The sequence below is a fragment of the Pteropus alecto genome, unplaced genomic scaffold, assembly GCF_000325575.1.
Source record: "Pteropus alecto unplaced genomic scaffold, ASM32557v1 scaffold11, whole genome shotgun sequence".
NCBI lineage: Eukaryota > Metazoa > Chordata > Mammalia > Chiroptera > Pteropodidae > Pteropus > Pteropus alecto.
The window spans coordinates 9,358,883-9,380,696 of record NW_006431956.1 but is presented as its reverse complement, the minus strand read 5'-3'; the positions used below and the strand labels follow the sequence as shown (position 1 = coordinate 9,380,696).

Genomic DNA, 21,814 nt, shown 5'->3' with positions numbered 1-21,814 from the left:
TACTTTTTAGCAACCTATCTGTTCCAAAGAGATGAAGAGTTTAAGAATTCCTCTACTAATAAAATTGTTTATTTTGAGAGTAAAGCTAAATGTAAAGTAAATGGATAAATAAATCTCATTTAAAATAAAATTTACACTTATCAAAATCACCAAAATACAAATCTATTAAAAATAGACCTTGCCTTTGATGATTATTTCACATTATCTAAGTACATCCAGTTACGCAAATTTACATTTTTTATTTCACATCTTTGCATTCCTGATATACATATAACAGGACACAGAACTTGTTTGCAATATTCAGCCTCAAAAACCCTGCTTGGGGAAAAGAAGATTCTCAGCTGCCTTATTCTTTCTGCACATGTACAAATACAGTTGTAAATAATTGGAGTGAATATCAAGGTTTGTGAAAAAAAGTTACTAAATTTTTATGCCACCTGAAGTTATTTGTACTTGAGTTTTAAAATGGTCCTTTAATTACTGAATTACAATTCAATAGTTAAAATTGGGCAGGGGGTAGCTCCTTAAACTATTTCAGAAAGCTTAGTTGGTTGTTTCTGGGGTTCTTATAATCTTCATGCAGTCGACAATAGCTACACACCAATGATGCTAATATTGTGCTGTGTATTCACCTAAGATATGTTTTTAACATGGTAGCCAATATTGTTCTCTCTCTTTTGTGAAAATATCTTGCCAGACTAGAAAATGAGCAATTATTTTTTTTTTCAATTAGGCAAAGAAAAAGGACAGACCAGTGCAACACAGTACTAACCTTAAAGGAAATAATCAGATTGAAATAAAAACCTTAACATTTTAGTTATAATCTTATGAAATGTCAATATACCTAAATCACATTATGATACTAAATGACTGCGTGTTCATTCTGTTCAATGTTGCCCATGAGATCTTTTGTATCGCCAGTTCCCGGACTTGCTCTACTGTTGAAATAGAGGGTATTTTCAAAAGCGTTCTCTTGAGGTACGTGCCCACGTCTCTTCTTATAAAACAAATACGCGGCGAGGCCAGCACCCATTACAATCAGGAGAATCACAATGATTACTACACCTGCCACACTGGAAGACTGTTTAGTAGGTTCCATCTTCCTTGAGTCAGCTATAAATAAATAAAATCATTAGCAAAAAGGTAGAGGGAGGCAGAGGGTAAAATGCTATGGAGAACATTATAACTTTCTTTTTCGAAAAACTAAAATGTAAATTCCTTCCAGTGGCATTTGTCAAAGAGAAATGCAAGACATGAAAATAGGATAGAGGATTATTTTAGATGTTAAGATTATTATTCAGCTGCAAGAACATTTCATTTATCTATATAGCATGGAGTTAGTTAATCAGTGTTTTATAATATTTATACCTGTTTCAAAATAATATAAGGCTGCTAACCAACACATTATAGGAAGATAAATAGAATAGTAATAATGTGATGATGATAATAAAAAGCAAGTGAAAAAAAATTCGGGAAAAAAAATAAAAGTAATGGAAATTTCGGCTCATGAGTGTAATTAGCAAACAAATAGCACCCATGAGATTAATAGGGGGTTGCAGGCAAACCATAAATCTCACTTCGAGTTCTTATAGCAGCCAAACAAATGAGCGAAACAGGATCAGCTACCTAATTCAAGTTATGTATAAAATTAAAATTAGAAATATTACTTAAGAAAAGAAAAATACCACGGGGATTCCTCAGGGAAAATTCTTCCGTGGGTTCTCATAAGGCAACTCTCTGGAACAGAGCAATTGATGTCTTCAAAAAAATCGATGGTAAAAACACCAACCTGGCTCCAAGCCGGCTTTTCTAGAGCATCATTCAAGGGAGGCTGATGGCATAATGACAAAGGCTAGTGGAGCTCAAGCAATTCTACCAGGAGTTCAGGGGATGTAGGAAGGGATCATTATGATTTTTAAAACAAACTATGCTGATGCATTACTAATATGGAACTTGAAATTTCATAATGGTCTTACCTTTTGTTGTCATTACTGTATGAGTAGGTTCAGCATCAACAACTGTAAAATAAAAATTAATTAAATACTTGTAAAAACCTATAATAATTTCATATCCATAGTGTTATTTGGTTCACAGATACATCGAATCCTCCATGTTTAAATTATAGTGATATGATATATAGAGATGATAGATGATAGATAAATCTGATATACAGATATACAAACCTATCATTGTATTGTATTGTATTGTATTGTATTGTATTGTATTGTATTGTATTGTATTGTATTGTATTGTATTGTATTCTATTCTATTCTATTCTATTCTATTCTATTCTATTCTATTCTATTCTATTCTATTCTATTCTATTCTATTCCAGCATCCTGCAGCTGTATGGTGAGTTTGAATATATTTGAAGATCTGAAAATACAGCCTTCCTATTTGCATTTGGGCCACTGATACCCACCCTTAAAATCTACCCAATTTACTCATAAATAATGAATTCTAGGCTAGCAGTTTTGAAACTGGTCCATTGAAGCCTAAGATATTACAAGGCATTTGAACGAAAAGCGAAATAGGATCCCAACATTGCACCAAAGGGTGTGATATATTATAACAGAGTTTTAAAAGACTGAAGAACTATGCGATTCTAAAATAATAAATTCTACTAGGGATAGAGTGTTAATTTATCTAATTCATTTATCTAGATGTATTATTTAATGAATAATTTTTATCTATTGAGAAGGAGATTATGTAAAGTGGAATGACATAAAAATATTTAAGTCCAGACAATATCACATCATGGGCATATAACACTATTAATTCTCCCTATCCTTCCATAGTCTGCCACTCAGTCTCAGAAGAAGACTTCATTGGTCTCATGTAATTCATTCCTCAATTAATTCTGGTTCCTCTCTGGAACACTGACACCTTCTGATTTGGTCAGGTGACTGCTTTATCCCTTTTCCTCTTATGCCATAAGGCTTCGTAGGCGGGCTCTCCAAACTGCTTGTAACTTTGTAAATCCATATGCGCAGATATCCCATTATAAATGGATTGGTAAGTCAAAACCATTATGTCATTTAAGCAGACAGAGACTGTATCGTGCTCACTCAGAGCTGCAGACAGCAATTAATCACCATGGCAGACTGAACTGCTCACTTGTGCAGGAGTAGTTTGCAAGGAACCTGTTATCACATTATAATCCCATACCTGACATCTTAATATTTGAAAGCAATTGTGGCCTGTGAGCATATATACCATAGGACAAATTCTTACTTACTTTTTGATCTTTTACAAATATAGCCTTTGTAGGAAGAACAGTGAATATTACTCCAAAATCCAGAAGATGCAATCAAAGTTACACAATCATTTCGTTCACCAGAGGGGTCTCCTGTGTTCCAGTTGACAAAGGAGATTGGATTGTTGTTTATCCACAGCCACTTTCCTGATTAATAAATAAAGTCAGTAAAAATAGAAGTTAAAAATAACCCATCTTAAAATAAGTTCAACTTATTCACTTCTAAGCATATTATTTTATACTACAATCAATAATTTATAATAAGACTTTTAATAGGCAAGATTATAATGACTAATTGTTGCAAGGAAGGAAACTGAGAAGAATGTGTTTCTTATATAGCTTTAGTTGAAAACTCATTCCTAATTAAGACAAATATGTATACTTATCCTTTTCTAATTATTTTTTTCTGGAAAAAGATAGAAAACATTTTTTAAAGCTTCTTAAACTAACTTAGCTACAGAAGATATTCTTTTAATTAGCAACTTCCAGGATAGTATGGTATGTGGGGTCATTTAAAATTTCAGTTCTTACCTCAAATGAAAATGTAAGTTTGACTTTTCACAAATTTACAAAGTTACCATTATTTAAGGCAAGACTTTTTGAAACGTGAACTTTGTTCTAAATAAAACATTTTGAAATATCTGTGAGGAAATAATCATCTTGCAAAAATCACCTTCAACATTTCTGTACAATCCTATCCAAAAATTAGTTTTGCCTTGAAGTGGCTCAACTCGATATGACAGAAAACTCGATTCTGCAGCACTTTCGATGGAAACCAAAGTGGAATCTGCAAAATGTAAAAGAACAAATATAATGGGAGTACATTTAAGTAGCTGAAAACATTTTTATAAAGACACTACAGACATTTGTCTTTTTAGAATTTTAGTTGCCACTCTGAAAATCTGATTTTTTAAGCATCATTTGTGTTCAAGCGCTGAATCAGTTGCTGCAGGATATGCAAAGATAAAAAGGGCATAGGATGTCTTAAGAAACTTATAATAATGCAGATAATAATGTGTTGAGAATATAAAGGAATGTATTAGAAGAGAAAATGAGTACAATATGCTATTGACATGTCAAACAGAGAAATTTTTTTAAGCAAAGCAACTAAAAGGGAACATGGAGGAAACAGAATTTAAGATATTAAGAAGCATAGGATTTCAAGTAGAAAGCATAGAAAATAATTCCAGGGAGAAGAAGAATAAGAGAAAAGACAAAGTGAAAGAGAGGGGGAAGCATAGAGCTTCTTCAGGAACAGAGATGGCTCACAGATACATGGAATCCTCCATGTTGCTTTATGGTGATACGATACAGATAAATGGTAGATGATTGATAGATAGATGATAGATAGATGATTGATAGCTAGATGATAGATAGCTAGATGATAGATCTACTGGGAAGAATTAATAGTGTTAAGAGATAGTATACAGTTTTGCCAGACTAACATGGTCAATGGGTAAAAACAAAGTCTTGAGTTTGAACTCATTGCAGATAGCAGGAGACTGGTATTTAGGGCAATGTAGTGATAAGAAATACTTAGTTTTTTCAGGCTGCAGGAGTGTAAATCAAGCTGTAGTGTATAGGACTGTACAAAGTAAAAAAAAGAGAGAATTTGAAAGACTAGTAAAGAGACTATGGCATTGATAACCCACATTAGATTAAGTTTCGTTCAATGTCAGCATTATATTTATAGCAAAAACCTACAGCTTTTTAATAATAACAACTAGTATATTTTAAGCACCTCATGTCAGACATTTTACTTTGGGCTTTACAAGCATAATCTCACTAAAATTTTACAACTACATTATTCATTGGTTACTAAAGTTACCCCATTTTATAGTTAAGTGAAATATCAAATATGTCTTTATATAAAAGGTAAGTAATTTGCCAAGATTTTAATGGTAGTAGAGGGTAGAATCATGGCATAATCCAGGCAATCTGAATCTTGAGGGCCTACCCTTAACTGTATGCCTTCATCCCTGGATTATCCCTTCAAGTATTGTTTTCATTGCACAATTACATATTCCATTAGTCAATATATTTCATGGACAATAACCACTTCAAAATATTCCTGGCATATTTTGATGAATGAGAATCACTCGCACTATTTACAGGAAAATATAGTAACCTAAAACAAAGTTTCTACATGTTCATTGCAAAATTTAAAAAAAAAAATACTTAGAAACAGGAAGGAAAAACATATTTTGATTTAAAAAATTCCAAAGCAGACTTCAGGGAACATCATAAGAAATGGCAGAGTAAGTACCCCTGAAAATCCTCCTCTACAAAAGCAATAAAAACACTGACAAATATGTCAAATCAACTTTTTCAGAACCCTGAAAATTAACTGATGGCTATAACCAACAAAGAAGAATTTATTCAGAAACAATGATTGAATCTTGGTAAGAACAGTGAGCTTCATGGTGTTATAACTTGTCCTAATCCCACTGCCTTATCCTAGCTCTATGGGTGCCTTAAAAGCCAACAGCCCCCAAATCATAGTGAAAACCAGGAGCTTAGAAGCCAGTGGAAAAGTCAAAATGAGGTTGGAGTTCTTCTAAAGTCCCATTCCCAAAGAATTTCCATTGTTTGATCTCCCTGACAGTTCCCTAGAAGACCTCACTTGCAAAACTTGCCTTTATTTGACCTGACACTCAGCTTGACTAGTGTAAATGCCTTTTCCCTAGGAGAGTTTGTCAAAACTATCAGCAGCAATTGTGTCACATCAAGACTGCCCGTGGCAATGATAATAGTGGAGGGAAACAACAAGCTAAAGAAGAAACCTAAAAGGAAAAACTGAGGAATGAGATGACTGTAGAGAGCTTCAAAAACATTAATCTATTCCTGGGAATCTGGAAGGCCATGCACAGACATGCACTGGGGTGTGCACGTGCCCAGGACCCTGTGCATTCCCATAAAAGATCTGAGGTTTTAAGCCCTCACTTCTGGCTGACCTTGAGGCTCTGCACAAGCAAGAAGTAAAGGCTAAGGCAGAGTTTTTAACTATCTTTTTTTGTTAGTAATTTTTAAAAATCTTATCTAATCTAAAGACAATCTTTGCTGAGGGACATACGCTATATAAAGATATATTTGTATGACGACAATATCACAAAGGATTGCAGAGGGTATAGAGCTATGTAAGAGGAAAATTTCTGTATACTCTTAAAATTAAGTTGATATTAATCTGAACTAGACCATTGCATAATAAGATATTAACTCATCCACAAGGCAACAACTAGGAAAATAACTAAATAATACATAGTAAAAAAAAAGGAGCAAGAATGTTAAAATGATACACTAGAAATTATACATTTAGCATAAAAGAAGCCAGAAATTGAATAATAGAGGAACTAAAAGATGTAAGACGTATAGAAAACAAATGGCAAAATGGCAGCTATAAATCCTACCTTACCAGTAGTTACATTAAATGTAAATGGATTAAGTACTTCAATCAAAGGAGAGGTGTCTATTTTATCTAATGTTCAGAAACCAGTGCAGAGAGTCAAAGAAAATGAAAAAATATGAGAATATATTCCAAACAAAAGAACAAAATAATCTCCAAACAGGTGTTAATAAAACAGAGATAAGTGATTTCTCCAATAAAGAGCTCAAAATAACAGTTTTTAGTCAGGAAAATCATGCAGGAACAAAGAATTTCAACAAAGAGGTATTAAAATATACCAAATAAAAATCATAGAATTGAAGAATACAACAAATACAAAAAATAAAAATAAAAAGAATTCAATGAACGAGTTCAACAGTTAACTAGATCAATTGGAAGAAAAGAAGAGTGAATTCAAAGAAAGGGCAGTCAAATACATCCAGGGAAGAAAAAAGAAAAAAAAAAAAAAAGACTGAAAAAAAGTGAAGTTAGATTAAGGGACTTGTGAGACAACAAGTGAACCAACATATCAATCAAGATATTCAATATATGTCCACGGAGAAGAGAAAGAGAATGGGGCAAAAAGCATATTCAAATTAATAATGGCTGAAAACTTCTCTAAACTGGAGAAAGAAACAGATATCCAGATCCAGGAACCCTACAGAGTACCAAATACAATGAATCTAAAGAGACCACGTTGAATCATTATAATTAAATTGTCAAAAGTTAAAGACAAAGAGACATTTTCAAAAACAGAAAGAGAAAAGTTACTTGTTACATGCAAGGAAATCCCTATAAGACTGCAAACAGTTTTTTTTAGCAGAATCTTTGCAGGCTAGAAGGGAGTGGGATGCTATATTCAAAATGCTTAAAGAAAAATCTGCCATCCAAAAATATTCTACCTAGAAAAGTTGTCCCTCAAAATTAAATGAGAGATAATTTCCCAAACAAAAGCTAAAAGAGTTTATCACCAACAAACTAGCCTTATAAGAAATGATAAAGGCAGTTCATCAATCTAAAACAAAAGGATACTAATTAGAAATGTGAAAATATTTGAAAGTATAAAATTCACTGGTAAAGGTAAATATATGATAAAATTCAGAATACTTTGATATTGTAGTGGGTAAATGTTAGTCGGTAAATCACTTATAACTCTAGTATAAAGGTTAAAAGACAAAAGTAACTATAAATAACTATAAATACAATAATTTTTTAATGAATACACAATATAAAATATGTAAATTATAAAATCGAAAACATAAAATGTAGGGGGGAGTGTAAAAATGTAAAGCTTTTGTATGTATTCAAAGTTAAGTTATTATCAGCTTTAAATAGACTGTTATACCTACAAGATATTTCATATAAGCCTTATGGTAACCACAAAGCAAAAACCTAGAGTAAATACACAAAAGATAAACAGGAAGGAATCTAAGCATATCACTACAAAAAATCATTAAATTGCAAAGGAAATGAATAAGGGAGGAAGAAAGGAACAAAGGAACTACAAAACATTCAGAAAACAATTCACAAAATGACAATGATAAGTCCATAGTATCGATGAGTGCTGTAAATGAAAATGGACTAAATTCTCCAATCAAAAGACATAGACTAAGCATATCACTACAAAGAAACAAGATCTAACTATATGCTGTCTACAAGAGACTCATTTCAGTTTTATGGATACCCATAGACTTAAAGTGAAGGGATGGCAAAAAATTATTCTATGCAAACAGAAAACAAAAGAGAACAGGGTTTTGATTCTCATATCGGACAAAATAGATTTTACCAAAAACTATAATTAGAGACAAAGAAGGTCATTATATAATGATAAAGGAGTCAATTTATCAAAGTATATAACAATTGTAAATATATATTTACCCAACATCAGAGCACCATAATATGTAAAGCAAATATTAACAGATATGAAGGGATAAAGAGACATCAATACAATAATAGTAGAAGACTTCATACACCACTTTCAACAATGGGTAGGTCATTTAGACAGAAAATCAATAAGGAAACAATGGACTTAAAATACACATTAGACCAAATGGACCTAACAGATATATACCAAACATTCTATACAACAACTGACAAATACACATTATTCTCACATGGAACAGCCTCCAAGATAGATAATATGTTAGGCCACAAAACAAGTCTCGATAAATTTAAGATTGAGATCATATCAAGCATGTTTTCTGAGCATAATGGTATGAAATCAATTACAAGAAGAAAACAATGTATAGAAATTAAACATGGTACTGAACAATCAGTGGAGGACACACACACACACAAAATGAAATATTACTTAGCCTTTAAACAGAGGGAAACCTGCCATTTGCAACAACAATGATTAACCTGAAAGGCATTATGCTAAGTGAAATAAGTCAAACAGAGATACACAAATACCGCATGGTATCACTGATATTTGGAATCAAAAAGATATTCAAATTCACAGAAATAGAAAGTAGAATGGTATTTGCCTGTGACTGGAGTGTGGGGGAAATTGGGAGAGGCTAGTAAAGGGGCACAAATTTTAGTTACAAGGTGAATAAGGTCTGAGGACCTAATGTACAATATGTTGACTATAGTTGATAACACTATGTTGTATAATTGAGATTTTCTGAGAGAGTAGAACTTCAGTGTTCTCACCAAAAAAGAAAAAAAGGTAAATGTGTGTGGTGATGGATGTGTTAATTAACTTGATGGGGGGAATCTTCTCACAGTTCATGCATATAACAAATCATCATGCTATACATTTTAAATGTATTATAATTTTGTCAATTTTACTTCAATAAAGCTGAAAAAATAAACATAAAAAGAAGAAGTCAAAACTCAAGGTTTTGCACCTGAAGGAAATGGAGATACAGCTCTTGCACACCACTATCGCATAAAGAACCCTAATTTAGGGCATAATTAAAATTTAGTAAAAAATAAAAAATCAGTAAAATATTCGATGAGATTTAATTTGGCAAATTTTTAAATGTACCCTGAAAAATTAACTTTATTTGACATTTTTATTTCAGGGGGAAAATCATGTCTCCATATCATGTCTATTTGAGTTTTCTTTTCTTCTTCTTCACAAATGAGATAATCGGATATAAATGCTTTTTTATTACTAATAAAGAAAAATGGTTCCTGGCACTTGTGAAACCTGAGCTTATCTGTGATAAGAAGTGAACACAATACTCTGAATAACTGAGAATGAGAACCCTAACAGTTTAGAATATTAGGGCCGAAAGTAAGAAATATTTGTTCAGCAAATGATCATTTTCTACCGAAATTCTTTAGGATTTTGAGGCTACCATGTTAGAAATTACATGTAGGGTGGATAATGTTGACCATTATGTTACAATACAAATTATTAAGAAAAATAAATAGGTATCTTTCTGTTCCTTTTGTTTTAACGTACAGGGTTATTAGAATCGTGGTCATCCAGAATTGATCTTTGGGGGATTTTCCTACAGTAAACATGGCACTTACCCATTCGAAGACATTCCAGAGCTGCTTGGCCCCAGTTCCTTGTATATGAAGACTCAACATAGTAGCAGTGACCATGGAAAGGAATCCACGCTGTGTGGTCTGTCTCCGGGCATCTGCCAGGCAGTTGTGGAGGTTCAGTGGCAGGGATTTCTGTTAATAAAAAGACATTTAAAATAAAGTGAAACCTGACACTTCTGTCATATACAGAATGTACATAGAATAAGGTATTAGCAGCTATGGAAAATTTCATCACCTATCATTATTTTTTAAAAGTTCTAATGGTAATCACCTGGATCGGCCATTTTTATTATTGGGTTTTATCATTTTTCATTTAAAATATATTTCAATATAATGTACTATAGTATAGTGGCACTCAATCACACTCATAGTTAAGAATGTAGACCTATAGATACCTACAAAGATGTTAAGTTTAAAAAAAAAAAGTCACCTAAAAATAATTTGCCAAGAGTCCCCCATCAAGATGCTCTTTTTCTTTTTGGGGATCCTAATCTCTACAAAGCCTCCTTAGCTATGACTGACATCTGGGATGAAACTAACTGCTACGGTTAGAATGGTAGGACTTTACCGCTGCCAATTCTAGGACTGCTTTCTAGAACCAAATCCCTATAATATCATTGACTCTGATGAATGTACATGCATTGCAATAAAATCATTTCGATATAGCTGTGCTGTCGATATCAAAACTAATCATAATTTCCCAGAAAAATCTGACATAGATTCAAAGGATAATCTCAATACTAAAAATTCAGAAATTATAAAGAGCCAATAAACTCCAGCAATGAAGAAAATCTCTTATATCCATTATTTTGATCTATGTATATCTGTTTATTACCAAGTCAGCCTTTTATTAGGTAAAAGAATACATTTTATTTTATTCTTGAGCTCCCCAGGACATGTTACTGTTTAATAATATCAACAGTGGTATGTATTCGCTTATTGAAAAAATTTCAAATCCTTCGATTATCTTTGTATATTCCATTACCATCTGATCTTTTGCAGAGAACGTGAAAACTATCATTACAATATGCTGTCTTCCAGTAGCCATCAATATCCAGATAAACACATGCCGATTTCAGTTTGGGCTCATTTGCAGCCCAATTAGTGTATCTCACCCTCCATTTATCAGTCCAAACATAATCACTATTGGTCTGCAAGAACAAAAATAACCATTAACATGGAGCCTTGCTTCATTTAGAAAATACCAGAAGAATTAAATGAGGAGTTGAAAATATATTTAAGACCATGATTTGACAAAGAATCTACAACAATAAAGCATTTTAAAAAAAACATCATAAATCATTTCTACCAACTCAAATTCAGTAAATGCAGATTTTCCTTAAAAACAAGAAAAAACAAACAAATAAATACTTTTTGGATATCTCTGTAAATACATTCTTGGAAGATAATCTGAAAAACTGACTTAAAAACCTATGTCATATTCTGTGAAACTCCCATTTATAAGCTTTCAGTGCAAAATGGAAATTTTATCTTCTAAACAAATAAAATATTTATTATATCACCATTGAAATAATAAAAATTAAGTAATTTTCATTAATTTTCTGGACCCTAGAGAGAAACACATCTCAGCTAATCTTATTGTTCAGCTGTTGAAACGGGCCAGTAACAAATGACTTAGGTAAGGTCTCATGGGTAAAAAATAGAGAAGCATAGGTCTCTTGCCTTAGGTGGTTCTTTCAACTATAACTAATCATGATGGCATTTTTTTTAAAGCTGATTGTTTTATTCAATTTGCACATGTAGTTTCTTATTAAATTTAGTCAAACAAATGTATGGTCATATACACATTAACTTGTTAACATCAAAAACATTATTTATCAATAATACCCTTTTAACAGTCTAAAAGAAATTTTATTAATAATGCCCAAGAACATGTTATATAACATTAATCAGAGAAAACTGAATTTTTAAACAATTCAAAGAAGTAAATTAAATAACTGCATTATTTAATTTACCAAGCCAATTACCATAGTTTTAATGACAAAATCAAAAGCATGTGCTATCTCAAGTTAGAATTTTGTAGTATTCTACCATGGTTAATCAAACAATGCTTACATAATCATTAACTCTATGGACATAAGGAAGATAATAGTACTGTTTCAGTTATAAGTGTCGGTATTGTGGAAAGCCATTTAATCTTTCTAAAAATAAAGAAAAGCCTATTTTCAACTCACAAGAGAATTGTAACCATGTCTCTGAGAAGGAAATGAGTGAATTATCAAGAGAATTAATTACTGAAAATAGAGTCAACACAGACATAAAAATGTCTTGTCCAAGTTTAGTCACAGAAATCATTGTGGAACTACTTATTTTCAGATGTTCAGTTCCTCACGTAGGAAGTGCTCATTGCTTGAGGCGTCAATTTCGATCTCTGGCTCATGACATTAGAAGCTCTATAAAATCTGACGCTAACCTACTATCCAGTTGTATCCCCCTCTATCCTTTTCTCTGCTTTGCACTCCCTAACTAACATCAGTAAAATCTGACTTTCTCTGAGGAACCCCCTTGGTCCCCTCCCTTTCTACAGCTGATCCCTTTTCTCTCATCTCGTAGCACTTTGTACGTATTCTCTTTGACACTTCTTGTATCGTCTCTTAATTACGTGTTGACACCTCAGTTTCTTCTACTACAAAGTTTTCCTGGTTGACTAGCTAGATGGACGTGTGTACGAGTGGAAGACAGATGGATCGCAGAGCATCAGAGGAGACTCGTTTTAGGAACAGTGTGGCAGCTCTAGAACCACTCCTAGTTCTGTGACTCATCTCTCACCCCACCTCGTTTTCTGCCAGCCTTCCTTTCTCTGTGATGGGATACAGGGAATTAACTGCGATGACACTTCTTCCACGGAGATAGAAGCTCCACAGCTTTAGGACTGAAAACGACTCTAGAATGGCTTGCCACAAAAAATGAAAAAAGAACCTCATAACCCAGGAATTACATCCCTGACCTGCTTTCTTAATTCCCATGGCTCAGTTGTAATCATGACACTAGAAAGAAAAAGTTAATAAATAAAACTGTTTAGATGCAGTTAATTTTAAAATTAAAAAGCAATATGAGAGTTGTCCATCAATAGAAGAATGGATAAAAAAGATGTGAGATATATATAGAGAGAGATATATAGATATATAGATATATATAATAGAATATTACTCAGCCATAAAAAAAAGAATGAAATCTTGTCATTTACAACAACATAGATGGACTTAAAAAGTATTACACTAAGTAAAATAAGTCAGACAGAGAAAGACAAACACCATATGATTTCATTTATATGTGGAATCTAACAAACAAAACAAATAAACAAGACAAAACAGAAACAAACTTATAGATACAGAGAACAAACTGATGGCTACCAGAGGGGAGAGGGTAGGGGGATGGGTAGAAAAGGTGAAGGGGGTTAAGAAGTATAAACTTACAGTTATAAAATAAGTCACAGGGATGTAAGGTAAGGACAGGGAATAAAGTCCACAATACCATAATATTTTTGTACGGTGACAGACGGTTACTACGCTTACGGTGGTGATAGTTCTGCAAGGTATGTATAAATGTTGAATCACTATGTTGCACACCTCAAACTAACATAATATTGTGTGTCAATTCTAAGTAAAAATAAATTTTGAAGAAAGCAATCTGAGAGTTAACATAAGTTAGATAAATATTTGTTTGATCTCTGATATGTATCCCCAGCTTAGCAGACCCTTGTAGACACTGGATCCTTGAAAGATTGGGTCTTGTTTATGTTAGTATCGTTCATACACCCTGGCATGGTTTCTTACACACAACAAATGTTCAACAGATTAAAGAGAAAGAGACTCATATTCAGTCATAATGCATCAGTCATGTCAAGTTGCACATTTCTACATCTTACCGCATTACTGTTCAGGCCAATCCACACAGGTTCATTAAATGTTTGCATTTGCATCCACGCAAATGCATTACTATAGGGGTCTAGAATGCTGGCAATGAGGGACGAGTGAAGCTTGCAATAATTCTCTGCTTCAGGCCATTGTAACTTCAGTTTCATGAGCGAATAGCTACTTTTACCATATTGAACAAAACCATCTGTTGGAATTGTTGCTGGGGAATTAGGCAAGGAAGAGTCTGGGATAAAAAGATTATTTTCATTAGTATTATTCATAAACATTACTTGAGTGCCATAATTACATGATTACTTTATTTTATACATCATAAAAATAATAAGAAGCCAAACCATCAGGTGTTAAAAATATGTCCATGAGCCATTTCATGCCTGAAAACAAAGCTTTATTTTTTAATCAGGATGCTTGATTGAATTATATAATTTCCAAACTGTATTTAGAATATTAAGGTAATTATATGATCAAGTTTCTAGAGAAACAAAAATGCTTGCAAATTCAATGAGATCTAGTATCTGGATAAAGAAATGACAGAAGTTTAATCTCATAAATTAAAGAACATCTGTCATCCTGTCGTTACTAATCTTTATTTTTCCCTCTTGGTCAAACTTCAAGATCAAGAGTAGTTTTCCTCTCCCTCCCCCCATCCGTTCCACTCTGTCCATTAATTTACATCTTATTTGTATCTATTTGACTCTATTTGTGCATAACACACCTTCAAGAGGTGGGTTTAAGTTCTGGAATGAAGCCATACATTAGTCCCTGGTTCATTTAACCTTGATCTCAAGATCTAGCTGTACTTTTATTCACCGTTTCCTATGCTCTTCATTCAGGCCACCCACATCTTATCAAAAATGACTCAGCCCTTGTAAGCCAGTCATATTGGCTTTCTGATCTTCTCTCTTCAATTTCCTAGCATGGATTTCTAATCGCTGATTTAGGTGTACCCATGCTCAGAGCCACTTACTGTCAAGACCCCAAAACAGAGCTTAGCATGCCTTAGCTGATGACCTAGGGCAGAGGTCAGCAAAGTCCAGCCAGAGGGTGAAATCTGGGGTCTGTTACCACAGCCTATGAACTAAAAACTGCCTTTTAAACAGCAGAAGAAAATAAATCAAAGAAGAATAACATTTCATGACATGTAACATATAAAATTCAAATTTGTGTTCCTAAATAAAGTTTTATTGGAACACAGCCACACATTTTTTTATGTACTATATGACTGTCTATGATTACAGCAAAGTAAAGTAATCTGACAGCAAAGCGAAGATCATATGTCCAGAAAAGCCTAAAACATTTATAATCTGTGTCTTTACAGAAAAACCTTACCAATCCTGGGTCTAAGGTTAAATGCCTACCAATTTTTTGTCTTGGTCACTTTTCGTCCTATCCCACTATATACAAACCCAATCCACCATCCGCCTTGTTCTGTGACTCCGCAAATGCCAAACTTTCTTTTGATTATGCTGCTAAGGCAACAACTCAAGTTCAGCGAGGGTGGCCTCCCTTTCTTCTCCTGTTGCTGCCACCTTGTGTTGGTAGAATATCCTTGAACCAAGAGCCCTAGGCCAGGAGCCTCGAAATGTTACAGCCCGTTAGAAAATGAACTGTCTTATCATTTCCCAGCATGGGGAAATCTGGGTTTGTCTTAACAAATATCACTGGGAAATCTAGGGGCCACCAAAAGTGGCAAGTGAGGTAAAGCTTAAAAAAAAAGGTTTCATGTGAGATTATATACAACTAGGCATCTTAGCTCATCTGTCCAATTTGCTTGTTTATTAAAACATTCATAGAAAAAATTATAAGGAAAAACTATTGAGAGGTTATTTTCAAGTGGTGAGATTATGTGGAATATTTTTTTTTATGTTTTTCTGTATTATCTAAAATTTCAACAAAGAACATGTATATTTTTAAAGTCTTTTTATTCACATTATTCATATGTATTTTTATCCATATATATTTGTACTAATATTATACATATATAGATAGAGAGAGAGAGAAGGAGAAATTTTTTAAAATGCAGGAAAAAACAATAAATGAACTAAAAATCACCTTTAATCCCACTATCCAAATATATCCCCTATTCCTATTTTGATGCCTTTCCATTGAGCCTAAAGTCGTTAAAATTTTCAATATTTTTATTGGTGGCAAATATACTATCACTTATATTTATAATTAAAAGAAAACGATTTTAAGTAAGCTTGTCCATCATCATTCACTCCCAGAAGGAGCCTCCCCATTTCTTCCAGAAAACAGAGGTGCAGACGGCATTACTGGGCCTAAGATTCTGGTGCTGTGGGCATTGTATAGAGAGCAAAGTGGCGTGGTCTGCACTGGCTCTCGGATTAATAAACGATTAGAATGCCTGCAGTCGTTTTGAGTCATCTGCAAATATCTTAAGTGATTTTTCAATCATCGTTGGTATTAGTTCCCTGATGTCCCAGAAAGTACAGAAAAATTTGTTAGATCTGGGAGAACAAGTACTTTCTAACTCAAACTCATCCTCGAAGAGCTGTAGTCAGGATGACAGCCACCTTTCTCCCTCAACCCTCATTTCTAATCTGTTTCCTTAATTTCTGACCTTCTTGTGTAGCTGGACATTTTTATTCCAGTTTCACTAGAAACCATAATCTTGGCTCTCAGTAAATATTCACACACTCTGTATTATTTTTATTTAACTATAGTCAGGCTTCCTAAGACGAAACAAGGAACTCAAATAAGATATCTACATTTTTTAAGACGTAGAATACAGAACAACTAATGAGGCATACATGATGTTCTGTGCCAAGATGAACTGAGGCATTCTGCTCTGACACTTTTTAAAAAAGGAACAGGTAGGCAAACGTCCCAAACTTCTAACAAAATTAGAAAGTTTCAACTTCAAGTTTAATCTGCACAACTCTTTCCAGTAATGGATGAAAGGGCACATTCATGAATAAATTAGAGAAAATATCACTTGTTTTGTTTGTCACAGGCATACACGGATTAAAGTGAGATTCAAACCTGCTGACGTGCAAGGGAATGGTCATTTTTTAAATAAGGCTTTATTTTTTTTTAGAGCAGTTTAAAGTTCACAGCAAAATTGAGGAGGGCGTTAAAAAAAATGTAAAACTCCAGCCCTCACAGGTGGGTGAGGTAGGACTTACCAGGACGTGTCTGGCATACATAGCCCCGCTTACTGTTACAGGTGTCATCCATCCATTTTCCTGCCTCTTTTGATGTCCCTCCAATAATAACAACACAGTCAGCCTGTGTATTGAGGGAGAGGGGGGGAAAGTGTGGGTCAACAATTAATCAAATCAATTCGTTAATAAGCCAAGAGCATTCCTCATCCCTAACCTTCATCTTTTAAGATTGTTTTCATTTACATTATGTCCAATTCATCCCTACTTTCCAAGTACTGCACTGACTTCCCAGGTGGGCCCCTCACATTGAACTCCTGCTATTTAATAGAAAACCAAATAGAGTTGGATAAATTTTGAAGACAGGTCAGAGAAACTTTGCTATCAGAAATTTCATGAATTCCTTGACCCACAGCTAATACAGTTTGCACTAAGCTACAGTTGTCTTCTCAATACCCCCTGCCTCCAGCCACATTATCCCATGAGCCTCAGCCAATAGGAACCCCTAGCCCTACATTTCAAAGACTCTCTACTCATCCCCATCTCCCTTCCTCCCTACTTTCATCTTCCACTGTCCTGGCTCAGAGTCTCTGCTCTAGTTCCAAAGACCTGTACGCAACAAGCATGTTTTTACCACAAAAAGCATATGAGAAGGTCTCTCCCACTCTCTTTATCAAACTGCATTTAGTCTTTCCATTTTTCAAGTCCCGAAATTGTAACAACACAGTATATGTGTTTAGATTTCATTTTTGTGAAATATAAACTTTATATTTTGACATGCACTAAAAAGGAGTCTAGGACTAACATCAACCAAAAAAAAAAAATGTGTTTTTTTCTTGAAAGCTGAGATTACAGATTTTTGTTTCCGTTGTTTCTGCTTTTCTTTATGTTCTAAAAAAACACTTGTGCAATAATAATTTTTTTTTTTGCTTTACATAAAATTCACCTCTCGTCCCTGAAATCTTTTTAAGCAAACTCTCACTCCATTCTACTTTAACTTCTTCTGTAAGTTTTCAGCCCTTATTGATGTAGTGAGGATTTAAATAATTTCTTCACAAAATCACTTACCCATCACCAAAATGTCCACTCTACACACATCTACCAAATTAATTCTCAGAAAGATTCATTTTAATCAGATCATTTTCCTGCTCAAACCTTTTTTCATTACATCTCCAACAAAGTCCAAATTCTTTTCAAAGGACATCTAAATTTCTCTACATTCTGTTTTCCACCTTTCAAAGCTTCCTCCTACCTCTTTTCTGCATAAAACCCCTTCTACATCCAAAGCTTTTTATTCCTGCCCAAACCTACCATGTGCCTTTTTCTTGAAGATTTTATTCACTTCACCCAACAGGTCCTTCCCCATCCTCTTGCCAAGTTTCCCTGATCATTATGCTTTGAACTTCTTGAGAAAAAAGACTCTTAACTGATTCTTTTCCATATTCCTTCCCTCCACCCGGTGAAGGGCTTCACAGATATGTGGGGACTGATTAGATCGCTCCATTCCATAATAAGTATCTTTCCTCTTAACTACTATAATGCTTTATAGCTGATGCAAATTATGTACTTTCATTTCTTTACTGTCTTCTTTTTTATGTAAGACTTGTGGTCTAGCTTAAGTGTGAGCTTCTTTAAGAACAAAATCTTACGTTTCTTCATGTTTTTCATAAGGATTAGTATTGTGCTTAACCTTGATTAGTTGACTATTTAATGATAGAAGATTAAAAGTAATGAAATAATGAAAATAATAAAGCAATCATTTGTCTCTTAGGTCAATGTACTAAAGCATTGAACACAGTGCTTGGCACATAGTAAGCATTCCACAAATGTTAGCTCAGTAATAATAATGATGAGGAGGATGATGATATATTTAGAAGTAGTAGTAGACCTATACCCCCCAAACTACACAGCTTCAAAAGTTGAGGGGGGGGTGCCGATGCAGAGAAAGTTGATGACTCTGGGTGGCAGTGTACCTCTTGACTACCACGCAGGTGCACATCGGGGCTGGCTTTCCCTGTCCCTCACTGCCACCACCGCCTGCCCGCAAGCTGAAGAACTCTTAGCTGAATTTGTACCCCTTCCTTCAAGGCTGGCTCAGTCTGAAACAGCTGAAATCTGCGAGAATGAATCAGATCGAGGAGTCCCCTGGTGGATTTTTCACAGAAGACTAATCGCTAACATGATGACTTGAAGCAAACTGATAGTGTCTAGAGCGGTGACCTGGAGGTGACCCTTACATCTTCGTAGGAAAGGCTGCTCCTTCTCCCACCAGGGTACCCTTTCCCCCAGTTGGTAAAATGAACTCCTCGCCCATCCGTCCAAAGGAACGTGTGCTCTGAGTTGACATCGTTCAGCCCAATCCAGGCATTAAAAGTGGAGTCCTTCATATGGTAGGTAAGAAATGCTGAAAGAAAGTGTCACAAGGTAATTTTTAAATTTGGGGGGGGTAATACTGAAAATACCAAAAAAAAATATTCAAAATATGTTCATTTCAAAACACCAAGCATGTGATTAATGTCTTTATTATTATTTAAAAGCACTTACTTACCAGGAAAACAGGCACATGCTAACCTTAGCATTGAATCACTGCTTCAGCTTTAGACTTTGTAAAGTTTCACACAGTAAAAATCTAGGTTTTGTCTGGGCAGCTGCAGAAAGTTGTACAGGTTGTGCCCTGCCCAAGGACACTAGGGCACTGGGACAAGTAAGGCTGAAGCCCATCTGTGCCCCCCACTCTCCATGTCATACACCCCAGTCTGGGTCAGGGCTGCCAACCATCCTGCAGTGAGAGGCACATTGTTCTAATTCACACACAGTCATCCTATGAGTTAGCAGGGGTTCTGATGTTATAGGTAGGATAATCTGATTAGAACAACTAGCGGGGCAGATACGGCTCTTCATCTAGAAAAGTTCTGAAGATGAATACTACTTGTCAAAACAAGAAGCATTAGGCTGTCAAATGATCATGATCACAGTTATCTGTTTATTCCTGAGCAAACAATTTCATGGAAGGGCCACAGCCCTGTGCTTACTCTTTTGCAGAGTAGCAGATGTCACAGAGATTTACTTATTTCTCAATTAACTAAAAGTAAAAAAAAAAAAAAAAAAAAAGTCTAAAATTTTTCAGAGAGTGAGAAGAACATGGGCAGATACTTATTTTGGTCTTATTTTATTTCCTAAAGACGATCATAACTTCTACCCTATCCCCAACTCGAAATTAAATGTGGAAAGGCTCTACCTGCCAATATTTCAGCACTGACTTTTATTTCTGCCAACAACCACAATAAGAATTCAACAACGTGTGCCTATTTTGCCAGGAATAATGTTATTCTATGTGAAATTGTTTCCTTCTGCACGTCTCTATTACCCAGGTTCTAATTGTGTTATGCCAGGAATCAGCACTTTGTGGTTAAGAGAGGAACTCAATTATTGTGTTTCGCCGCTGGGTAGCTAAGCCTAAAATGGGGCAGGCTAGTTAGAGAAATGTGAATATTATATTCTTAATTTTTATTTCTTGTATGCTACGGTTTGACCCTCTTCTTTCAGTGTCTTGGCAAGTTGCTGAACTTGCTGATGGTTCTCAGTGAAAGCTTGGTTGATTGATTATACATTGTGTTCCAGGAGAGCACATAGCAGCATTGACGGAGTAAAATAAACGATTGGGAGAGCGCCATACATGGTTCTAGCGTCTTTCTTTTTTCATATATTTTTTTGAGGCATACCATTTTTTTTTTCTTGTAAATGATGTCAAAGAATCTTGGAACCAAAAAGGAACTTAGAAATTATCCAGACCACATCTCTCCTCTACAATATCTGCATCAATTCATACATATAACAAATATTGAGCATCTTCCATACTATGTACTAGCCAATATACAAGACTCCATGGCACCCATTTGAGTACCTTCTAGGTTAAGCATTTTCACAGCCCTTTAGAAGACTCACGAAGCGACTCAGCCAATCAATTCTAATTGCTAGCGTGACCTCCTAAATGTCAACCTAAATCTATCTCCCTATACTTGCCTTTCTTGATTCTAGGTCTTTCTTCAGGAGCCATACAGGTCGATCTTTCCACGTCCACTTTCTCTCTTTTCCACGCTATAGAACCTGAGGGCCTATCAAACATTCCTCACTTGCCACTTGCTGCATTTTCCAAACCCTTCATCAATTTGGTCACTTTCATCTGAATCACCTACAGCTGGTCAACATCCTCCTTAAAGCGACAAGTCACAAATTTAACCTAATATCTATTTCCAAGAAGGTGGCCCCCCAAAAAACATGCAAAAGTGGTCAAGCATCCTTCTTTTCACAGCTACATAATGAATTTTACAGTCTGCTAAATGGATACGGTGAGTTTTCCCCTTCGGAGCTCTTCCTCAAAGCTCTGGTGTATCCTTATATTTTATCAAAATTTTTTTTTTCAATTTGGTCAAAGTTAATATTTAAAAATCAGTTTCATTGCATTTTAGGCTACGTGGTCGCATGACTAGAAGAGCAGTAAATGGGAAATAGGCATTTTTTTTTTTTAATTGCTAGAACTGCTCTATCTGTTTGTCTCTTTGGGGAGGACATGGTTTGGTGGAAACAGATGTAGACTGGGAGACGCAGCTTGATCCCTCACCATTCGCCCAGCAAGCTCCTCGACTTTAGGTTC

General features: G+C 34.6%; 1 protein-coding gene across 1 annotated transcript in view; it reads right to left on the bottom strand.

Annotated features, from left to right (window-relative positions):
* Positions 1-228: 228 nt before the first annotated feature.
* MRC1 (mannose receptor C-type 1) overlaps positions 229-21,814 on the bottom strand; it is a 78,159-nt gene continuing 56,573 nt past the window's right edge. The window contains exons 22-30 of the mRNA XM_006906991.3: positions 19,398-19,564; positions 17,185-17,287; positions 14,032-14,264; positions 11,128-11,293; positions 10,125-10,274; positions 3,930-4,043; positions 3,239-3,403; positions 1,977-2,018; positions 229-1,113 (exon numbers count right to left, since the gene is read on the bottom strand). Of these exons, the coding sequence (XP_006907053.1) occupies positions 863-1,113; positions 1,977-2,018; positions 3,239-3,403; positions 3,930-4,043; positions 10,125-10,274; positions 11,128-11,293; positions 14,032-14,264; positions 17,185-17,287; positions 19,398-19,564 (1,391 nt within the window). The 3' untranslated portion in view covers positions 229-862. The remainder of the gene's footprint in view (positions 1,114-1,976; positions 2,019-3,238; positions 3,404-3,929; positions 4,044-10,124; positions 10,275-11,127; positions 11,294-14,031; positions 14,265-17,184; positions 17,288-19,397; positions 19,565-21,814) is intronic.